Source organism: Anser cygnoides, chromosome 24, assembly GCF_040182565.1.
Source record: "Anser cygnoides isolate HZ-2024a breed goose chromosome 24, Taihu_goose_T2T_genome, whole genome shotgun sequence".
Classification (NCBI taxonomy): domain Eukaryota; kingdom Metazoa; phylum Chordata; class Aves; order Anseriformes; family Anatidae; genus Anser; species Anser cygnoides.
The window spans coordinates 3,367,042-3,387,530 of NC_089896.1; the positions used below are offsets into that span (position 1 = coordinate 3,367,042).

Consider the following 20,489-nt stretch of genomic DNA (forward strand, 5'->3'; position numbering starts at 1 on the left):
CCGGCATCGCCCCACCAGCCGCACCGCGTCCTTGCGCTCCCTGCAGCCCCCCCGAAAAAAATTGAAAAATGAACACGTCGAGGTGACCACGGGGATATCTGCCAATTTGCTTCATGCCCAGCAACAAAAATAATATATTATTGGTGCGACTTCTACCGTGGCACAGCTCGAAGCCCCGCCGCCCCCCCCAGCTCCCTGCCAGACCCAGGTTTTGCACAGCTCGTAACTGAATATTCATCACCGGCTAACAGACCTACAGGAGCTGCGGTGTCAGCGATTTTTGACACACGTGATATCCCAACGCATGCCAAACACAATGAAATTTGATCAAAATAGAAGCCATTTGTTTAAATACAAGCGATTCGGCTCTCAAAACTGTCATCAAATTAAACTGGAAATCAAATTAGCCAGCGACTGAATGAAGTAGAAGGCTGTATAATCACAGATTACCGATCCAGTGGCACGAAAACAAGGAAGCAATCGCATCCCCCTTGTTGGTGGCAGCCTCTCTGCCCCGTACCCCAGCAGGACTGACCCTCCCCATATTTTAGGGCCTTTTAGGGCCATCCAGCTGTTTCCTGGTAGTCCAGGAGGGAAAATTCCCTTATGAAAGCACCCTCCGAGGCATCACCTGAGAGCAGAGCAAGCCCTGCGAAAGCACAAGCAGACACGCTCAAAACCACGTTAATTTAGGCCAGATCAGTCACTTGGGGTGCTGTCGGGAAGGACAAGTTTAAACCAACTCTGAACAAGAAAAAGGATTTGTTACTGTCACCATCCAAGGTATTAATTGAAATTGGCATAACCGCGTGCCAACAAGATTCCATCATAACTGGCCTTCTTTTGGCTTTATTCCCCCCACTCTCATTTAAGAAGGAATTTAAGCTATGTGAGATTACAGTTTTAGGTCTTGTCTACTCTTAAGGGTAATTTGGATTAATTTAAATAGTGCGTTTGAAGAGCAACAGGCGTTCACACTGAAATCACAGCAGGCAGAGGACTTTAATTACACTTGTGTGCAACTTCTACAGCGCTAGCACGTCAGGCTAACTCAGCTGAACCGATCCTGTTACCTGCCAAGGCAGCACCGCACAAAACCTCAGGATTCCCCCTGCAACGAGACTCTGCCCGGGACTCGCCGATGTTTTCCAAAGGCAACTTTCAAGTTTACGACTCAGTCGTTCCTACCCAAGTCAAGGTTTCTTTACACACTGGAGCAGAGGAGCAATCGCAGGCGTTCATGTTTCTCCTCCTAGTTTGCGGGAACGACACTTAGGGTGGAGGAGGGCTTTGAATTTGGCCTGGCACGCAGCTCCTGCAGCCCTAACACCTCCTGGCCCTGCTGCCAGCCCGGGGGGGCACCGAGACCTCACCTACCCCCACCTGGACAAACACAGCCGGGCGCGGGACGGAGAGGGGAATAAGTCAAGAGGAAAGAATGAAACGAGCGCAGCGGGGGCGTTTCAAGTTCCACGCACCATTGGGACGGGACGGAGCAAACAAAGAAACGGCACCGGGGCTGCCGCAGAGGGCAGAAGTCGAGGCGCAAGCTGCGAGCACGCCGGGACGGCACAGCCGGGGGCTTGGCACCGAACGGCCCCAGCTGGAGGAGACCCAGGGATGTAACAGCCCCCGGGCACACAATGGGGCACGGACCCCAGGATTGGGCCCAGCACTGGCGCAGGAGGAGCAGGACCCCCACCTCAACCCCAAAATACCCCCCCCAGACCCACATAACCCCCCCAAGCCCCTCATAACCCAGCCTCACCCCCTCCTAACCTCCCTCACAACTCCCCAGCCCCTCCTAAACCCCCTCGCCCCCGTCATAACCCCCGCACCCCTACCTGGCTCCCCTCACAACCCCCCCCCAGCCCCTCCTAGGTTAGGGAAGGGGTTGTCCTTCCTAAACCCCCCTCATCCCCTCCTAACCCCCCTCCTAACCCCCCCAGCCCCTCCTAACCCTCGTCAATCCCCTCCTAAACCCCCTCACCCCTTCATAAGCCCCCCACTCCTCCATAATCCCCCCACAACCCCCACTCCCTCCTAACCCCCTCATCCCCTCACAACCCCCTTCCTAACCCCCCCAGCCCCTCCTAAATCCCCTCACCCCCCTTCGAAACCCCCTAATAAACCCCCCAGGCTCTCCTAACCCCCCTCACACCCCCCCCCAGCCCCTCCTAACTCCCCCCAGCCCCTTCTAACTCCCCCTCACACCCTCGCAACCCCCCCACCCCTACAGAACCCCACTCCTAATCCCCCCCAGCCTCTCCTAACTCCCCCCTCACAGCCCCCCCAGCCCCTCCTAAACCCCCTCACAACCCCCCCAGCGCCTCATAACTCCCCCCACCACTACATAACCCCCCTCCTAACACCCCCCCAGCTCCTAACACCCCCCCAGCCCCTCACAACCCCCCCAGCCCCTCACAGCCCCCCTCACAGCCCCCCCGAGGGCCCCGCTCGCAGCAGCCGCCCCCCCCCCTTGCCCCGGCCGCCCGCCCGCCCTCACCTGCCGCCCGCCGCCGCTCCCCCGGGCCGGCCCCGCCGGAAGCCGGGAGGGGAGGGGAAGGGGGGGAGCGCGGAGCATGCCGGGAGTTGTAGTCCGCCCCGCCGCACGGGGCACGGCCCGCGGGGGAGGGGCAGTGGGAGGGGACTGGGGGGTAAAGGTGGGGGTATAGAGGGTTTTGGGTGCTGGGGGGGGGGTTGGGGTGCTGGGGGGGGGCTTGGGGTGGGTGATGGGAGGCTAAAGGGGTTTGGGGGTGATGGGGAGCTAAAGGGGTTTTTGGGGTGCTGGGGGTTTTTGGGGTGCTGGGGGTTTGGGGTGGGTGATAGGGGGCTAAAGGGGTTTGGGGGTTCTGGGGGTTTTTGGGGTGCTGGGGGTTTGGGGTGGGTGATGGGGGGCTAAAGGGGTTTGGGGGTGCTGGGGGTTTTTGGGGTGCTGGGGGTTTGGGGTGGGTGATGGGGGCAGTGGGGTTTTTGGGGTGCTGGGGGTTTTTGGGGTGCTGAGGGTTTGGGGTGGGTGATGGGGGCTAAAGGGGTTTGGGGGTGCTGGGTGTTTGTGGGGTGCTGGGGGTTTGGGGTGGGTGATGGTGGGCTAAAGGGGTTTGGGGGGTACTGGGGGTTTTTGGGGTGCTGGGGGTTTGGGGTGGGTGATGGCAATGGGGTTTGGGGGGTGCCGGGGGTTTTTGGGGTGCTGGGGGTTTGGGGTGGGTGATGGGGCAATGGGGTTTGGGGGTGATGGGGGTTTTTGGAGTGAGTGATGAAGGGGGCAATGGGGTTTGGGTGGTGCTGGGGGCTTTTGGGGTGCTGGTGGTTTGGGGTGGGTGATGGGGGGCAGTGGGGTTTTTGGGGTGCTGGGGGTTTTTGGGGTGCTGAGGGTTTGGGGTGGGTGATGGGGGCAATGGGGTTTGGGGGTGATGGGGGTTTTTGGGGTGATGGGGGTTTGGGGTTGGTGCTGGGGGGCTAAAGGAATTTGGAAAGGGTGATGGGGGGCTGATGGGTTTTGGGGGGTGTGGGGGGCTTGGGGTGGGTCATCAGGGGGCTGTGGAGTTTGGGGGGATTGGGTCAGGAGGTGCCGGGGGTTGAGGGGGCTGTGGGGTTTGGGGTGGTTAATGAGGGGTGCAGTGGGGTTTGGGGGGTGCTAGGGGGTGTAAGAAGGGTCCATGAGGTTTGGGGGCCTGGGAGGGTAGATGAGGGGGTCTGTGTGCTTGGGGGCGGATTGGGTTGGAGGGGGCTGGGGGCTGGGTTGGGGGCTGAGGGAGCTATGGGGTTGGGGTGGAGGATGGGGTCGGGGGGCTGGGGTGGTGCGTAAGGGGGGCTGAGAGAGTTGGGGTGGGGAATGGGGTCAGGGGGTGGGGGGGGGGCTTGGGGTGAGGCTTTTGAGCTGCGACGCTGCTGCTGCCCGGGGGTGGGTGCCCCCGTTTGCCATGTCCGAGCCCCCCCAACCCCAATCCCTGCGGGGTTTCTGCTCCGGCCGCCACCACATCCCGCTCCCCACGCGAAGGTCGGGCTTTGCCCACGGGAGGGACGGGGCACGGGGCACCGGTGAGGCTTTTCCTTTGGGAAAATGCAGTTTTCAGAGGTGCGAACCCCACTGGCATCCCCTGGCTCCTCCGTCTGACCCCATTAATCGCTGCCCTCGAGCCGCCCGGCAGATAAATCCTGGGAGGCTCCGGGGGGGGGTTTCTGGGGGGGGGGAGCTGTGCTGCGGCAGCTCCCCGTGGTGCTGCGGACCCTGCTGGGTCCTTCTGGCACCTCGGGGTGCCCGCAGGGGGTCCCCTGGGGCTGCAGCTGCCCCCCCCCCCAAAATGCGGGCATGAATCCGGAGCTGAAATTTGGGGTCGTGGCTTCAGCGAGGTGCAGCCTGCCCCCCCCCCAAAAAAAAGAGCCCGCGACAGTGCGGCCGCTCGGCCCCGATCTGGACACAGCCCCCTGTCCCCAAAAACCCTGTCCCCAAAGCCCCCACACCCGGACATCTCTATCTCTCTGCGGTGTCAGGAAAGAGAATAAGGGGGGAAAGGGGCTGCGGAGAGCGCGGGGGCTGCAGCGGGGGGGCTCCCCCCGCAGGCTCGGGGCCCCTCCGTGTCCCCGCGCAGCACCCCGGCCCCGCGCCCAGCAGGATGGGACATTTTGCTTGTGCCCCCGTGCTCGGAGCAGCCTCGGGTGCCCACCCCGGCTTTGCTCCGGGGCGGTGCTGGGGATGGGGTGGGACCCCCCCCAAAAAACTGCCCCCACACCGCAGGCGGGCGGGCAGCTCCTGCCGCTTGTGCCAGGGGAGGCTCCAAACCCCGGGGAGGGGGAGAGGGCAGCAGGCAGCACCTGGGAGTCCTGGGGGGGGGCTTGGGTGCCTGGGGCTTTCCTGGCGGGTCGGGGGCGCGGAGGTGGCAGCGGGGCTGGGGGAAGGCCTGCAGCCGGGACCAGGGCAGGCCGGCAGCGAGGCCGCGGGAGAAGTTCGGAGCGGGGACGTGGGGCCGGCTTGCAGCAGGGAGGAAGGCAGGCTGGCGGTCAGGAAGGTTTGCAGCGGGGACGCGGGGGGGTGATTTGTGGCGGGGGTGCGGGGGTAGCTTGCTGCAGGGCCGGTGGGCAGCAGGAACCCGGGGCAGGTCTGCAGGGGGGGTGCGGGGCGGGTTTGTAGCGGGGACACGGGGCAACAGGGACACGGGGCAGCAGGGACACGGGGCAGCAGGGACATGGGGCAGCAGGGACATGGGGCAGCTTTGCAGCAGGGACACGGGGCAGTTTTGCAGCCTTGCAGCAGGGACAGAGGGCAGCAGGGACACGGGGCAGCAGGGACACGGGGCAGCTTTGCAGCAGGGACATGGGGCAGCAGGGACACGGGGCAGCTTTGCAGCAGGGCAGCTCTGCAGCAGGGACACAGGGAAGCTTTGCAGCAGGGATACAAGACAGCTCCACAGCAGGGCAGCTTTGCAGCAGGACCGCAGGACAGCTCCGCAGCAGGGACACAGGGGAGCTTTGCAGCAGGGACACAGGGCAGCAGGGACACGGGGCAGCTTTGCAGCAGGGACACGGGGCAGCAGGGACACGGGGCAGCTTTGCAGCAGGGACACGGGGCAGTTTTGCAGCCTTGCAGCAGGGACACGGGGCAGCAGGGACACGGGGCAGCTTTGCAGCAGGGACATGGGGCAGCAGGGACACGGGGCAGCTTTGCAGCAGGGCAGCTCTGCAGCAGGGACACAGGGAAGCTTTGCAGCAGGGATACAAGACAGCTCCACAGCAGGGCAGCTTTGCAGCAGGACCGCAGGACAGCTCCGCAGCAGGGACACAGGGCAGCAGGGACACGGGGCAGCTTTGCAGCAGGGACACAGGGCAGCAGGGACACGGGGCAGCTTTGCAGCAGGGACACAGGGCAGCAGGGACACGGGGCAGCCTTGCAGCAGGGACACGAGGAAGCCGGCTCCGCAGCAGGGCAGCTTTGCAGCGCTCCCGCAGCCCCGCCGCAGCTCTCCAGCGAGTGGCGCTGCCGACCCAGCAAAGCCCCGAGCCGCCGGGGAGCTGCAGCCGGGCAGCGCAGCCCCAGCTCCCGGGGGTGCTCAGCAACACCCCCCCCACCACCACCCCCCCACCACCCCCAAGCACCGGCTGATGCAACAGCAGCGGTGCCAGGCGGTGCTTCGAGCCTCGAACACGACGGCAGGCAAAGAAACGCAGATTGCAGCAGCCCCTCTGAAGCCAAAATCCCAGCCTGCTGCTGTTTGTTTGCTTTGGACGCGATGGGGACGGTCTGGCACCCACCGGGTTGCCTCGCCCCTGGCTGGCGTGGAGCTGGGGGACGTGGGGGGCACCCGAAATGTGGGGGTCACAGCAGCCCGGTGAGACCGCATCAATCACAGCCCCCCCCGCCCCCCAGATGGCTCGCACGCTGCCATGGCATCGATCCTCCCTGGCTGCTTGTCAGCGCCTGAAATGCTCCAGCAGCTCTCCGGGATTTACAGCTCCCGGTGCCCGGAGCACGCTGTTCCCCCCGGGATTAGCCCAGTTTGTCCCCAGCGAGGGCAGCGCCTCGGCTTCCCGGTGACAGCCAGCTTGTCACCCCCCCAAACCCAAGGCAAGCAGCTCGTTGCCTGCTGCCAAATGCAGAGGGCTGAGCGCTGAGTGACCCTGCAAAGCTTCCCCTCCGTGCCTGCAAGGGTGGAGCTGGTTTCGGAGCCGCTGCTCCCCCTTGCAGAGGGGCCCTGACCCCCACCCACCATCGGGACGGCTCCTGCTGCTCAGGGGGCACAAAGGTGCCCCCCCCAAGCTGCCCCTGGCGCACAGGCTGGGTACGAAGCTGCTTTCCTGGGTAAAACCCACCTGCAAAAGCGGTGCTCAGCGTGCTGGAAAAGTGATGCCCCGCATGCGCCCTGATGCCCGCACCCTGTCCCAAGGCAGTGGCCTGGCCTCGTGGACGCACGCAGCGCCGGCACGGCCAGGTGATGACGCAGGACATGCAGGGCTGGCACGAGGCACGGGAGGTGCCACGGGGATATTTGGGGCCGCAGGGGCAGGACACGTTCAGTTCCCGTGAGCTAAAGCAGCACCAGGGCCAGTCCCTATCCCCCTGCCCCTCGCCGTGCCCCCAGCCCCCCACAAAATCCAACCGTGTGCTCAAACCAAAGCTCTGCCTCCCCCCCCTCTCCGCCACGCGGCCGCTTTGCTTCTGCCCCAAATTCATCACCTCGACCCACGGAGCGCCTTCGGGTGGCTGCTCACCAGGACGGCGCGAGGGCTGCAGGCGTTCCCACTCACCCCCACGGCCCCGCACAGGACGAATCCCTCTCCTGGCTCACTCCCAGCCTGGGGAATCCCTCGGGACGCTCGGGATCCGCTCAGGATCCCCCCCGGGTGCCGTGCTCAGCAACGAGGAGGACTGTGCCGAGGGCAGCTCAGCGCACGGCTCGCCCCCGGTAACGCGCGTTTTGCAGAGCACTTCAGGCTCCATCAGCCTGAAACCCCTCATTCAGCACAGCCCGCGATTATTATTATTATTTTCCCGTCGCATTGCTGCGTTTTAAACACCATTAACATGCCGCGGCTTTAAATTGAGGGCAATCGTACGCAATTTCGGCGCCGCATTCAGATCCCGACCGCCAGCCACAGGTAGGGAGGTCATTAACACGCCTTCTGCCCTGCGAGGCAGACAATGAGAGCTGCCAATAAATTGCACGCACGCACACAAATTGCAGGCCTCCGTTAGGCGCCGGGTGAGGAATTTATTAGTTTATAATCGTGAGCATCTGAAAAAAAAAATAAAGGAAGTGGTTAAAGCGATACAAGGAGCCCGGCGATGAGTTAAAGGATGCCCGCGGCACCTGCTCGCCCCTGGCTTCGTTGGTGCTGAAGGTGGAAAGTGGAAAAGAATAAAGGAAGGGGCCGGATCCTTCCTAGGTGCCCTCGGGGCCGTCCCTGGGGAGAAGGAGGGGAAATGCTGGGTGCCAGCGAAGCCTGTGGTAAATCCTCGCTGGGTTTAAAATAAACAGGGGGGAGGATTCAGAGCCCGAACGAGGACTTGGTGCTGAGACCGAGTTTTGCAGGATTTGGGGGAACAAAAGGGATTGATTACACCCGGCCACGCAGCGGGGCCTGGCAGCGAACTGGGGGTGCCCGAGGGGCACAGCACCACGATCCAGCCCTTCTGGGTCCCTCTGCCAGAGCCAGCAGCTTGCAGGCACCACCAGGGACCGGCAGAAATTACGGAAAGCATCCCAAAAGGGGTTTTTTTCCCTTTCCTTGCCGTGGGATGGGCAAGGGAGTTTGCCGTGGGGATCAGGCTGCAAACATCTCCCGGGGAGAAATCCTCGGTGCTGCCGGGTGGTGCGGAGGGGTGCTGGCGCTCAGGCTGCTGCCAGCCACCCCAAATACGCCTGTGCGTATAGATACTTCATGTATAACACAGATTTTTTTTTATATAATGCATATTATTAAGCACAGGATGTGTTTTTAAGAGCCGACCCAAGCTCGCCACCTCTGCTCACCCGGCCTCGATAGGCACCGGCTGCACACCGGCCGCGTGTTTACAGCCGCCGCGGGTTTGCCATAGCTGAGATATCACCGGGGCTCCGAAATTCGCCCGGGCTCAGCTCGCAGGGCTCCGGCTCGGCTGTCCGGCGCCGGGCACGTCGCTGCCGGGGCCCCGCGGGGCTCGCTCCCGTCCCGGACACCCGATAGCGCTGGCAGCAGCACCCGGCTGGCTCTGCCAGAAGCTGGAGCAAAGGAGGTTTAATTTTATCTTTTTCTTTCTCTAAAGGCTCGGCCCCTTCGTGATCAGAAGCGGCGCTTTCGGAGGATTTTCTCCCCTTTGAACAAAGCGCTTCGGCTCCCTCAAAGAGCGGAGGAGCGCTCCCCGCTCCGAATCCCCCCCCAGCGTGACCTTTTCCTGATGGTTGCCATTGATTTCCTGAGCTGCTCCAGCTCCCGAAAAGAGATTTTTTTTTTTCTCATTTCTGTTCAAAAACCGACGAGCAAACCCAATTCTTTGCAGCTGAAATGCTGCCCCCCACCCCCCCCCAGCTGAGGCTGGGCTGGCCACAACCAGAGCAACAGGGGGACCTTGGGGACCCCGGGGACGTGGCCGTGGTCCCCCCACTTGGTGCCAAGCCCCACGGGTCCCAGCACCCCAGGGTGCTCCGTGTCATCCCGGGGGGGGGGGGCCCTGATGGAAACACAGCACCTGGGGGGGTGGATTTGCGTTCCTGTCCCCAGCCCAGGGGCAGCTGTCAGCAGCTCGGCCTCCCAGCGCAGCCCCGGCCAGGGCTGGAAAAACTCTGGGAGGAATTTGGAGGCGGTGAGTCAGCGCCGCACGGCTCAGCCCCAGCTGGCTCCATGCACAAACACGGCCCCGTGGCCCCCCCTTGGCCCCAATCCCCCCCAGTGCCTCCCCTGCTGCTCTCCGGGCTCTGCCCGCGCCCCTTTCCCCCAAGCTGGATGCGGCTCCCTCCGAGCCCCCCCCGTGTCCATTGGGGCAGCACCGGGGCAGGATGAGGCCCCTCTGCAGGATGCCCCCCGGACCTGCAGGCATGGGGTAGGTGCAGGATTCACCCCCCCCCCCTCGGGGCTGTTATCGGTGGCTGCCAGGGGCTGCTGCCCGCACCCTGATAAGCACCGGGCTCCGTGCTGGGGTGCTCCGGGTGCTGCCCCCCCACCCCGGGACACCCACACGGGGGTGAGCATCAGCACCCCGAGGCCTGGATTTTGGGTGCAAGGAGGGTGCCCTTGGAGCACAGGGGGTGCTCCTCCCCCCCCCCACTTGTCAACCAGGGCTGCTCCGAGCCCCCCACCCCGTACCACATCAGCCCAGGGAGCTGAGCAAGGGGAAAGGGAAAACGCAGCTCCCCGTTTTGGTTCTCTGCACGGTCCTAAACCCAACCCCCCCAGGGCAAGAGCATCCCTCGGAGGCAGTTGGAAAACACGAAACAACAACAAAAAAAAAGAACAATTTTATTTTTCAAACGAGATCTGTAGCAAAGTCACGGTGGCACTTCCGTGCCCGGTCAGGAGTAAATACACCCAAAAAAAAAAAAAGAAATAACTTAACTGGAGCTACGGTGGAGCAGGGACAAGCCAAGAGGCGATGCTGAGAGCAGACGGGGGAGCAGGGGGCTCTCCCCCCCCCCCCCCCCCGGCACCCCCCGGGCGACCCGCGCCCCTGGGAAATGCCCCGGCACATCTGGGTGAAGGCACCGTCCCCCCCCAGCTGCATGAGCCCCTTCCCCAGGGAACCCCCCCCCCCGGAGGAAGGGGCTGTGCAATAAAGTGCAGGAGGGGAGAGGGGGGATTTGGGGGTCCCTGCTGGAGGAGGAGGGAGGAAGAAGAGGGGTGTGGGGGAGCTGCAGGACATGGGGGGGATGGGGGGGGGTGGGTGTTCCAGCCCTGACCCTTTACAAAACCTTCCCCCCCCCCCCCCAAGCTCAGCCCCACTCGCCCTTCCCTCTTCCCAAAAGCCCCCCCAGATTTATGCCCTGTGCAGGAGTGACAGGCAGGCACTGCCCCTTGCCTTGGGGGGGGGGGCACACGTGGCTCTGAGCCAGGCTGCCCAAAAGGGACCCGGGGGTGGCAGCAGCTTCCCCCCCCCACCTCCACCAAAGAGGGAATTATTGCCTTGAAACAGCGCTGGGAACGCAGGCAGCGAGCCCCACGCACCGGGAGCAGCCCCCCAAAGCAAGCAGGGGTTGGGGGCACCCCGTGCACGAGCCGGGGGGGGGGGGGAGCAGGACACGGCCCCCCCTTGCAGCAGCAGGGTGGATTTTGCACCCCCCAGGGTGACACCCAACAACTCACCCCCGAGCAGGACAAGGTCACGGGGGGGGATGCAGCTCGCCTCCTGCCAAAAAGCTCAGCGCGGGGGGGTCACACAGGGACAGGACCCGCAGCGATGGGGGTGCTGGGGGCATGGAGACGCAGGGCAGGGGGAGCGAGGCCCCAGCTCCGCCCTGGCAGCAAGCAGAGAGAGGGAGCAGGAGGGGAACGGGAGGCATTCGAGGTTTCTTCACAGTTTCCCAACGCTGCTGCAGCAGGGGGGGGGCAGCCCCAGCAGCAGCCCCCACCCCACCCCAAAGCGGGCAGAGAGGTGCCAGAAGGGCACGAGGACGGGGTAAAGGCACCGTGGGCTCTGCTACCCCTCGCCTTGCTCCGTGCACGGGGCCACGTTTCAGAGGCACTTCCAGCCCCAAATTTCGGGGGCCACGGGCAGGGCCCTGGAAGGAGCCCCCCCCAGGCACCAAGGGGACGTCCCCAGGGTGCCAAAGGCAGGGGGGAAACACCGGGGGCTTCCTGCTCCGGGTGCGCCCCGGTGGCTTTTGGCAGGGGGACAGCGCCCACGGCAGCAGCACGGCCCTACGCCCGGCGGGGCGGGGGGTGAAGGCAGCCCCCCAGGGAGCACGGTTCAGCTTCATCGGGGTTTGGCTTCATCGGGGTTCGCCCCAAGCAAGGCACGGAGTGGTCGAGCACCCCCCCAAACACCTCCACCAAGCCCCGGGAGGGGGCACACAGGCACGGCCGGGCTCTTCCCAGCACCGGCAGCTTCGTGGGGGTCCCCCCCAGTCCTGGGATAAGGGGCAGGGGAAGGGGACGTCCCCCCCTTTTTCCTTCCCCAGCTCCACGCCCCGTAAGGCAGGAGGCGATGCGGCAGCAAAGTCTTTAAGGCCCCGGCTCCCCCCCGTCCCCCCCCCAGCGGTGGGGGCAGGAGGAGGAAGAGGAGGGAGCGGGGGGCCGTCAGGTCATGTAGCGGGTGACGGCGCGCAGGGCGTAGAGCAGAGCCGCCTGCATGCGAGCCTCCAGCAGCAGCAGGTTGATGTGAACCTGGGGGGGGGGACACGGGGACAGCGGGGTCAGGGCGGGGGGGCTCAGCACCCCCCCAGCCCCGCGGGAGGGGAAGGGGACGGGGCAGCACCTTCTCTGAGTGTTTGAAGTGCCTCCAGAACTGCGCGTACATCCGCTTGGTCGTCTTCTCCGGGTAGCAGGCCACCGTCTTGATGTAGATCTTGAGGCTGCGCTCCAGGAGCTGGTTCACCTCCCCGTAGTCGTAGTCATCGTAGCTTGGGGGGGGACACAGAGGAGGGCACGTCACCCCAGCCCCCACCCGTCTGCGCACCCAGGACCTTCCCCGGACCCCCGTCCCCTACCGGCACGGCGTTTCGGTAGCCTCGTCCTGCACGGGGTGGGAGAGGTGCGGGGCCCAGCCCAGCGCACGCCGGGGGCTCCTCGGGGACCTACCGGATGCCGAAGACGCAGTGGACGTAGTTCCAGATGGCCCGGCGCAGCATGGAGGTGTCCACGCCGCAGTGCATGGCGATGGTGTTGTAGGTGAGGTTGTAAACCACCTGGAACTTCTCGTCCAGGAGCTGCCCCACGTCGGGGTACAGGCGGTTGATGAGCGAGTAGCCGTGGTCCTCCCAGGTGTAATCCTGCCGGAGAAAGGATGCTGGGCGAGGTGCTCCGTGGGGGATAAAGTCAGGTCACAATCCCCTCCCGGTTTGTCGGGGTCCCCCCAGATCTTAGCAGCTGGTTGCAGAGCTGAGGTGGCTCCAGCCCGGTCCCAGCCCCGTGCACCGGCGGTGCCAGGACCCCGCCGCAGCCCCACGGGACGAGCAGGAGCCGCCACCCCGCGCCCACCCACCTGCGCACGGAAAGTGGGGGGCGCCTGCTCGCCCCGCCGCGTGAAGTCCTTGTAGCCGAACTCGGGGTCCTCCACGAAGCACAGGACGCTGGACTGCAGCGAGTGGTCGGCGAGGTCTGCAAGGCACGGCCGTGAGCCGCGGGGCGCACCCGGACGGAGCCAGCCCCCAGCATCCTGCACCCACCGTGGGGACCCCAGCACCTGCTCCCCCCCAGCTCCCCAGCCCGCAGGGACCCCGCTCCCGGCCAGCTGCACGCCCCTTGCACCTCCTCACCCGAGGGAGCCACCAGCAAGCTCTCTGTCTTCTCCAGCTCGAAGCGCGTGGCCATCTCCTCCTGCGTGACGCCCTCCTCCTCCTGCTGGCTCTCCTGCAGCAGCTTCATCCGCTCCATCAGCGCCTCCACCTCCTGCAGGGCGTCCTTGCCCTGGGGCGGGCAAGAGCAGAATGAATGCTGCCTGAAGCCCAGAGAGGTTGCAGGGGGGTTGCAAGCACAGTGTCCCCCCCCCCCCCCCCCTTGGCAAAGGGCTGGCCCCACAGCGCAGGGCAGACGGAGCTGCTCCGGTGACGGCACCAGGGGACATCCACCGCCCTGCAGGGGACATGCTCCAGCCCCCCCCCCCACGCTGTCCCCTTCCCTCTCCACGCAGGGAAGCCCCCCCCCCTTACCCCCGAGCACCCCATGCTGTCCTCAGAGGCAGGGCTGCTGTCGCCGTGGGGCGAGGGGGGCCTGCCGCCGTGCCCCCCGTCCTGCTCCGCCTCGGGGTTGATGCCGCAGCCGAACACGAAGGAGGCGAGCGAGTGGTAGTGGGTGAGGAGCACCAGGGCTTGCACCAACTCCGCCAGCGACCAGCTGTGCTCCCCCGTCTTCAGCAGAGCCTGCAGGGAGGGGATGCAAACGGGGTCGGGCTCGGTCCCCCCCAACACCCCACAGCCAGGATAAGCAGGGGGGCGGGAGGGCGTTTGGGATGCGCCCCCCCCAAAAACCAGGGGATCTCAGCAGGAGGACAGCCCCCAGCCAGGTGGGACAAGCCACCCCTTCCCCATCCACCCAGCGCGGCACAGACCCTGCCCTCCAGCTTATGGACCCCTCCCCCCCAGCCCTGAAAGGGCCGTACCCTGGGACGTGGCCCCAAATGCCACGCGTTTTGGGGGCGTTGAGCCCTCGGCACCCGCTCTCACCTCGATGTGCTCCTTGGTGATGAGCCAGGGCCGGTGCGCCAGCAGCTTGTTGATCTCGTTGAGGTTCCTGAGCTTCTGGGGGGCGCAGTGCAGCCCCTGCAGCCACGCCGGGTTGCCCCCCACCTGCAGGAACTCCCCCATGTGCAGACCCACCAGGTAGGAGCACTGGTGCCGGGCTGCTGCCTGCGGGGAGATCCAAGCAGTCAAACCCCCCCAGTACAGCCCAGGGCCCCCCCAACCCCGCCACAAGCCCTTGGAGAAGCCACCCACCCCCCCCACCATCACCCACAGGGGGCTTCTCTGGGGATGAGGACTGGACAGGGGGCCCTGCCCCCCCCCAAACCAACCCCCAGCTGCCCTGGGGACAACGGGTGCTGGCACCCTTTGATGTGCACCCCAGCACCAACCCTAAGAGGGGCTTTCGAGCCTTTGGGACCACCGCCCAGAGCGGTGCCCACCCGTGGGGTCCCACACACCCCTACCTCCAAGCAGGACCCCAGCAGAGCTGCTGGGACCCCCGGGACCCCATGGGACCCCCCCCCAGGCCGTGCCCGCCCCCGTGCTCACCATGATGGCGATGTAGTGGCGCTTGTGGTAGGGCAGGGGCCCGTCCATGCGCAGCAGGAGGTACTGGGTCTTCCAGAAGCTGCTGAGGTACTGGGGGTGCAGCCCCATGACCATGGTGATGTTGTCCACCCGCCCCGCCGAGACGAAGGCTTCGATCAGCAGCTGCCGCCGGCTGCTCTCCACACCCTCCTGCAGGATCTGCGGGGGCACGGGGTGAGGACAGGACCCCCTCCGCCACCACCCCAAAACGTCCGACACCCCCTGCGGGGCAGCACCCAGCGGCGGTGCCCACGCACCGAGGAGCACCCAGCCCCCTGGGGGGGGGAGGAACATACACTCACCCCTCCGGCTGCGCCCAGCCGCCTGCCCGCCGCCCGGTACGGGCACCCTTGGGTGCCCCCAGACCCTACAGCCGTCCCCCCGGCCCCACGGGGCAGGTGGCGAGTGGGGGTCCCCATGGCGGCCCCGCGCAGCGCGGCGGCGGCGGGTTGTTTATTTGGTGGGGAGGAGATGGGGCTCGGCCCCCCCCCCGCCTCGAGGTGACGAAACCCCGGCGTTATCTCTGCCCGAGGAGGAACCATCTGGGACGGCGGCCCCAGGAGCTGAGATAGGGCTGCGGGGAGAGCGGGGGGTTTGGGGCACAGCCCCCCGACGGGTGGGGGGCGGGAGGAGGGTGGAGCCCCCTTTGGACGGGGTGGGGGGGACATGGCTGCGCTTGGACAAGTGGGGAAACTGAGGCACGGGCAGGAAGACACCGGGGTGAGGCAACAGAGCTGCTCCCCCAGTCCTAAAGAGCCTCGCCCCCAAACTGGGTGACCCTTCCCCATCACACTCCCCCCCCCACACCCCCCCAAATCCCTCCCCAGCACCCCACCCTTGGGTGCCAGCCCCCCGGGGGCGCAAACCACCGGTTAACCCCCCCCAAACCCACTGGGCTGCCACCACGTCCCCTCCAGCTGCTCCCCCCCCCCAGCTCAGGGACCCCACACCCCAAAAGCGACCAACGTTCCCCCCGCCCCCCCTTACCTCCTCCACGGGGATGAAGGCGCTGGGCCCCCTCCCCAGCTGCCGGGGGACTTTGATCCCTCTGTCCTAGGGAGGAAGAAACGGTGGCATCAGCGCCGTGCCGCCGAGTGGCCCCGCGGGACGCGGGGGTGGCCCCGGAAGGGTGACTCAGACCCGTGGGACACGGCGAGCCGGCCGGGCACCCCGTAGCCATCGCCCCTGGGCTGTTGCATCAGTCCCCGGCGGTACCTGATGAAATCCTGCCGGGGTGTTGCTCTGCCACCCCCCCACGGCTGCGGAGCCCGAGGTGTGACACGGGGCGACGGCACCGGGACGCGGGCGGCGTGGCTGCCCCATGTGCGCGCCCCGGCGGCTCTGTCTGCCGCCCCGGCGTTAATAAATCATAAAAATCAAATCAGAGCCCCCAGGGCAGCGGCGGGTCCCAGGCACAGCGCGGCAGTGCCGCGTCTCGGGTGTTGGGGTTTGCAATTAGCAGCGCGAATTCAGCGCCCCCGGGGGGGGTTCCCGCTCCCACCCCCAGCACAAAATGCCAATAAACATCTGCACGGCCTTCACCCCCCCCCCCATTAAACCAGGAGCAAGCCACCAGCTCGGCTGCTTTCCCGAGCTCAGCTCCTTTTTAAAGCCCCCTGGTTTAAGGCTGCACCCCCAGCACGTTTCACCCATGCCGCATTTTCCCCAAACCCCAATTTTCCCCAAACCCCAATTTTCCCCGCTCTGCCCGTCCCTAGGTGCAGGGTGGGGGGGGAGATGCACACATCCAGCTGCACCCCACCTGCACAACAGGACCGGGACCCCCCCAGCCCTCCTGCTGGAACCCCCGGAGCTGGAAGACGGGGATGGAGCTGAGCCTGACCCCCCCATCCCAGCCCCACACCACCGGGCTGTGCCCCCCGGGCCCCCCTTGCAATCACAGCAACACCCACGGGTGCTAACCACAACCCGGGGGGGGGGGGCCACAGCGCCTGGCCCCGGGCTCGTCCTGCTGCAGGATCTGCGTTTGGGAAGAGGACGGGAAATTATGGGATGTGCCCAGGGACCTGCGGGAAGGAAGCTGCAGAGGAAAACCACAGAGCTAAACCAACCCATTCCCCGCTCAGGATTTCAACTCCCTCCAAACAGATCCCTTGAAGAACGCTAAAATAGCACCCCCCCCACCCCCCCCAAAAAAAAAAAAAGAAAAAACTACAGAAAGCCCACAGCCAGGTCTGGGAGAAAGGGGGATGGAAGAAACAAGGTGAAATACGGGGCCAGGCACAGGGTGGGCAGCACCTGGACCCGAGCGCACTTTGCTGCTTGCTGCGCCACGAGAGCTGAGCAGGGGAGGGGGCACTGCCCTGCCAACGCGGGGAAGGGGAACGGCCCCGGCTTGGGTTAGGGCCGGGCAGGGCAGCAGCAGCTCAGAGCAGAAAGGGGCGCTCAGCGGATCAGCACCAGCAGCGTTTCCCCCGACACATGCTGCGGATGCAGGCGCTGGCGGCACCCACGTGTGGGCACAGCCGCTGCCCCAGCAGGGAAGCGCCAACGTCCCCTTCCCTGCAGAAATCCCCCAGCTCTGCGGTCCCCTGGGTCCCTCAGCCAGCGGGACCCGGGGTGGCACCGAGGTGCTGGGACCTGCTCCTGGCCGCAGGGCTGCTCCCGGTCACCTCCCCTGGGGACTCTGAGCAGGAGCCCAGCTCTGCTGCCCAAAGCCGGGGGCAGCACCGCGGTGCCTCAGCCCCCAGCCCTCGCCCGTCGCATCCCAGCCACCCCGGGCAAACGGCACGCGGTGCTTGGCCACCGAGGCCCAGCTCCTGCCAACCCCACGCATCCCCTGCCTGCGAGCTCCGGAGTCCATCCCCGTGCGGCACCGTGCTCAAAATAGCCGCGTCCCGTTTTGGTGACAGCAAGGGGGGGGGGGTCACGGCACGGGGCTGGGTGCCCCCGCCCCAGGGGCACCTCTGGGCACCGCTGCTGCGGGCAAACGCAGCCCCAGCCCGAGCAAAGCCTCAAGGCACGCCTGGCCGCCCGCCAGCCTCCACTGCCCAAAATAAACGGCTCGCAGAGCGGGGGGAGAGCGGGACGCTGTCAGCACCCTCCTCGGGAGGGAAGCAGGCGCCCCGGGGCTGCGGGGAGCTGCCTCTGCTCACAAGGCAGCCCCGGGCTGCGGGGCAAAAGCACTGAGCCGGGAGCTGCAGCAGGGACCAGCGGCACGGCTGCTGCTGCTCCTGGGCACGGGGTGAAGGCACGGCCCTTGTTGTGTTGCATTCCTCTCTCCTGCAACCACACAGGAATCCTCTCCCCATCCCAACCGCCCCATTCTCCCTTCCCGACCCCGCATCCCTCCACCCCTGGATAATTCAAAGGCTCCCCGGGGTGGGCAGGGCACGGCCAACGCAGTGCCGCGGCTGGGCGAGAGGCAGGAAACATGCAGCACCAGCGCAAGAAAAGCGAGCGCATCACTCAGCACCGTCCTCCAAAGCCAAGGAGCCTCCAAGGGAGGCAGGCACGCTCCTTGCAGCCCACCAACACGAGGGAAACTCGAAGCGCAGCTCTGCCCCCGGCCCCGCGCTCAGCAGCCAGCTCCACGCGGCCCCGTGCGAGCGGATTCACCTGCAGGACACGGGACATGGCACGGCACGACGAGGGTGCTGGGACAGGCGGGGATGCTGGCGGCAGGGCAGCACGTCCCACCCTCAGTGGGTGGCCAGGAGCTTCCCCGGGCTCTTCTTGGAGGTGCCCAGCAAAGGGAAGAGCCCCGTGGCCGCCTCCTGGCTCCCCCAGCGGAGAGGCTCGGGCACGAGCGCCGCTCCCGCCGGCTGCCCCCACAGCACTAGGGAGGCGGTGGGCGGCCGCGGGGCACCCCGAGCCGAGCGGGGACGGGGCGTGGGGTGGCACGAGGTGGGCAGGCAGCAGCTGTCAGCGCAGCCACGCGCTCCCCACGTGATGGGCAGCGAGGCTCCGGGGGCTCCGACGGCTGCACCTGGCCGGGGCTGCGACCAGCACGGCCCCACGGGCACCCCAGCGGCACCCGCGTCCCCGCGGTGCTGAGCGCACGGGATGGCCCTGCCCTGAGTCACCGCGGGGTGACGGCGGGACCAGGCTCGTGCCATCGCTGCCGCGGGTGCTGAGGTGGCCGCTCTGACTCACGGCTGTCAGACCTTCGGGGAAAGAGCTGCTTCGGTGCTCCGAGAGGCTGCCCGGGACGGGGGAGCAAAGGAAAAACCCCACAAACAAAGCCGCGGGACCCCAAAGGCTTCAAACGCTGAAAGCAGCAGGGAGCCGGAGAGCGCAAACCGTCCCGCTGTGTTTTGGTGACAGCCCAGGGTGACCTTTGAAGGTGCATTTTAATCATTGCTGCGCGGAGGCTTGTAATGTTTTGCTGCATTAAGCAATCCTTTAGGGGCACTGTGCTTAACCCTTGCCACGCCGCCGCGAAACAGCAGCTCACCGCCCGCTTCTGCCGCTGGGGAAACTGAGGCACGGCTCCGATGCTCGACCCCGTGGCAGTCCCACAGCCCGCTGCCGGGCGGTGGTGGGCACGGGGTGGCCGCAGGGTCTCTGGCCCCGAGCAAGCGGCCAGGGAAGGAGTTAATGCCCCGGGAGCGGGAGGACATGGTGCCAAGCAGAGCCCTGGCGCTTGTGCCAGTGCTTAGTCAGGTGTTGGAAAATCGTTCCCGATAAGGAGAGGTTAAACAAACACCAGCGCAGACGCCCCACAGAGCGGGTTCGCTCCTCCAAAAACCGTCGCTTGGCCCCGAGGCCATCCCAGGCTGTACCGGGGGGCGAGAACAGCGCCGGGTCCCGGCCCCGTTGACGCACGGAGCCGACACACGAGTGCAACCCCCGGGCACCAAGGGCAACGGCTGCCCCGCCGGCACCGGCCCCTGCCGCAACCCCAGAACAAACCCTACTAATAAGGGTAACTCCAAACTTGTTGGCAGATGCAGCGGGGGGGGTGCTGCAGAGCCCCACAGACATCCCAGGGCTCCCGTTTTGGCCTCCCAGTGCAAAAGCCCCGGAGCTGTGCGAGACCTTCCCCAGGCCTCCGGGTGGACGGGGAGCTCAGAGAGGTCCCCAGCCACGCAGGACCCGGTGCGTTGGTGCCCTGCCCTACAGACTGCTCGCGGCTGTCCCCATCTACACGGTGGCCCAGACCCCTGGGGCAGGGACCGAGCACTTTGTGCTGGTGCAACCCACCAGGGAGCACGGGGCAGGCTGGGTCCCAAACTCTTTCCCAGCCCTGCTCCAAGACCCGCTCCTGCCCCAAACTCCAGCAGGAGCAGCCCCACGAGCTGCCTGGCTGAGCGCAGGCACCGGGGTTATTTATTGCCCCCCCCCTCCTGACAGGCTGCCGGGCAGGCACAGCGACCAAAGGGGGCCAAGAACTCCCAATTCAGCTCCGAAACGCTACGAGACCGACCTGCAGAGCCACCAGGGAATGGCAGCACGGGCAGAACAACGGGACAGACCCACAACACCCACAGCTGCCCACCCAGGAGGCGCAGGCACGTCCCCCCCCACACACACACACACCCTGCCTCAGTTTCCCTTTGGTTCCCCCCCAGGCCTGGGGGCAGGACGCCCACCCCCCTGCGCACCCGCTCCTGGAGGGTGCTGGAGACCCCGAAACCGCCCCGCGCAGCCACCCCAACACCCCCTACCAGGGCAGAGCCACCCCACTCACAGGTGCTCCCCACACCCCCCTCTCCTCCCCCCTGGCCAAGCAACCCCACAAACACCCCCGAGAGCCGCGCAAGCACCCGGGGGGCCCCAGACCCCCACCCCTGCAGGACCCCGCAGCGCAGCCACCCGCACGAACAGGGCGGGCAGCGGGGCAGCAGCACGGCCCCACAGCCCAGCGGCGTTCTCGCCCTGCCGGCCCCATCCCCGAGGGCAGCGAGCCCGGCTCTTACCTCCTCGCCCCGCAGCGCCCCGCACCCCAAACGCTCCTCCAGCCCCGAGGGGCAGCGCTGCGAGCCGGCCACCAGCATGGCACCGGGATGGGGGCACAGGGCACGGGGCTAGGCGGCTGCCATGGCTGCGGGATCGGGCCCCGGGTGGAGGTGGGCGCAGGATCGGGCCCCGGGGGGCTGCGGGATCAGGATCGGGCCCCGGGGGCTGCGGGAG

At 66.2% G+C, this 20,489-nt stretch overlaps 2 protein-coding genes across 6 annotated transcripts in view; both read right to left on the reverse strand.

The window, feature by feature from the left end:
* PHACTR4 (phosphatase and actin regulator 4) overlaps positions 1–2,578 on the reverse strand; it is a 64,087-nt gene extending 61,509 nt beyond the window's left edge. The window contains exon 1 of one of the 3 annotated variants that reach the window (XM_066982351.1): positions 2,507–2,578. The gene's annotated coding sequence lies outside the window, so the exon portion shown is untranslated. Of the gene's footprint in view, positions 1–1,478; positions 1,706–2,506 lie in introns of those variants that run through there. The other 2 variants (XM_066982352.1, XM_048073169.2) reach the window with 2 other exon arrangements.
* Positions 2,579–9,914: 7,336 nt separating this feature from the next.
* On the reverse strand, positions 9,915–20,489 carry SESN2 (sestrin 2). Of its 3 annotated transcripts, none has more exons than XM_066982442.1 (10): positions 20,276–20,489; positions 15,381–15,446; positions 14,355–14,552; positions 13,788–13,970; positions 13,275–13,484; positions 12,882–13,032; positions 12,608–12,723; positions 12,205–12,395; positions 11,882–12,026; positions 9,915–11,790 (listed from the first exon to the last, which is right to left on the reverse strand). In XM_066982442.1, exons 1-10 carry the CDS (start codon positions 20,351–20,353, stop codon positions 11,704–11,706), a joined length of 1,425 nt encoding a protein of 474 aa, XP_066838543.1. In that variant the 5' UTR covers positions 20,354–20,489; the 3' UTR covers positions 9,915–11,703. The 3 variants fall into 3 exon arrangements, with proteins under 3 accessions (XP_066838543.1, XP_066838544.1, XP_066838542.1); XM_066982443.1 differs by lacking the exon at positions 20,276–20,489 and adding an exon at positions 17,973–18,724; XM_066982441.1 differs by lacking the exons at positions 15,381–15,446; positions 20,276–20,489 and adding an exon at positions 14,696–14,920.

Bases quoted from the DNA above. Each gene is read 5' to 3' on its own strand.
- SESN2 (XM_066982442.1), bottom strand. From the start codon at position 20,353: ATGCTGGTGGCCGGCTCGCAGCGCTGCCCCTCGGGGCTGGAGGAGCGT. The intron at 15,447-20,275 runs GTAAGAGCCGGG...CTTCCTCCCTAG, and splicing joins GGGCGCTGCGGGGCGAGGAG to GACAGAGGGATCAAAGTCCC. The intron at 13,033-13,274 runs GTAAGGGGGGGG...TGCCCGCCCCAG, and splicing joins ACAGCATGGGGTGCTCGGGG to GGCAAGGACGCCCTGCAGGA.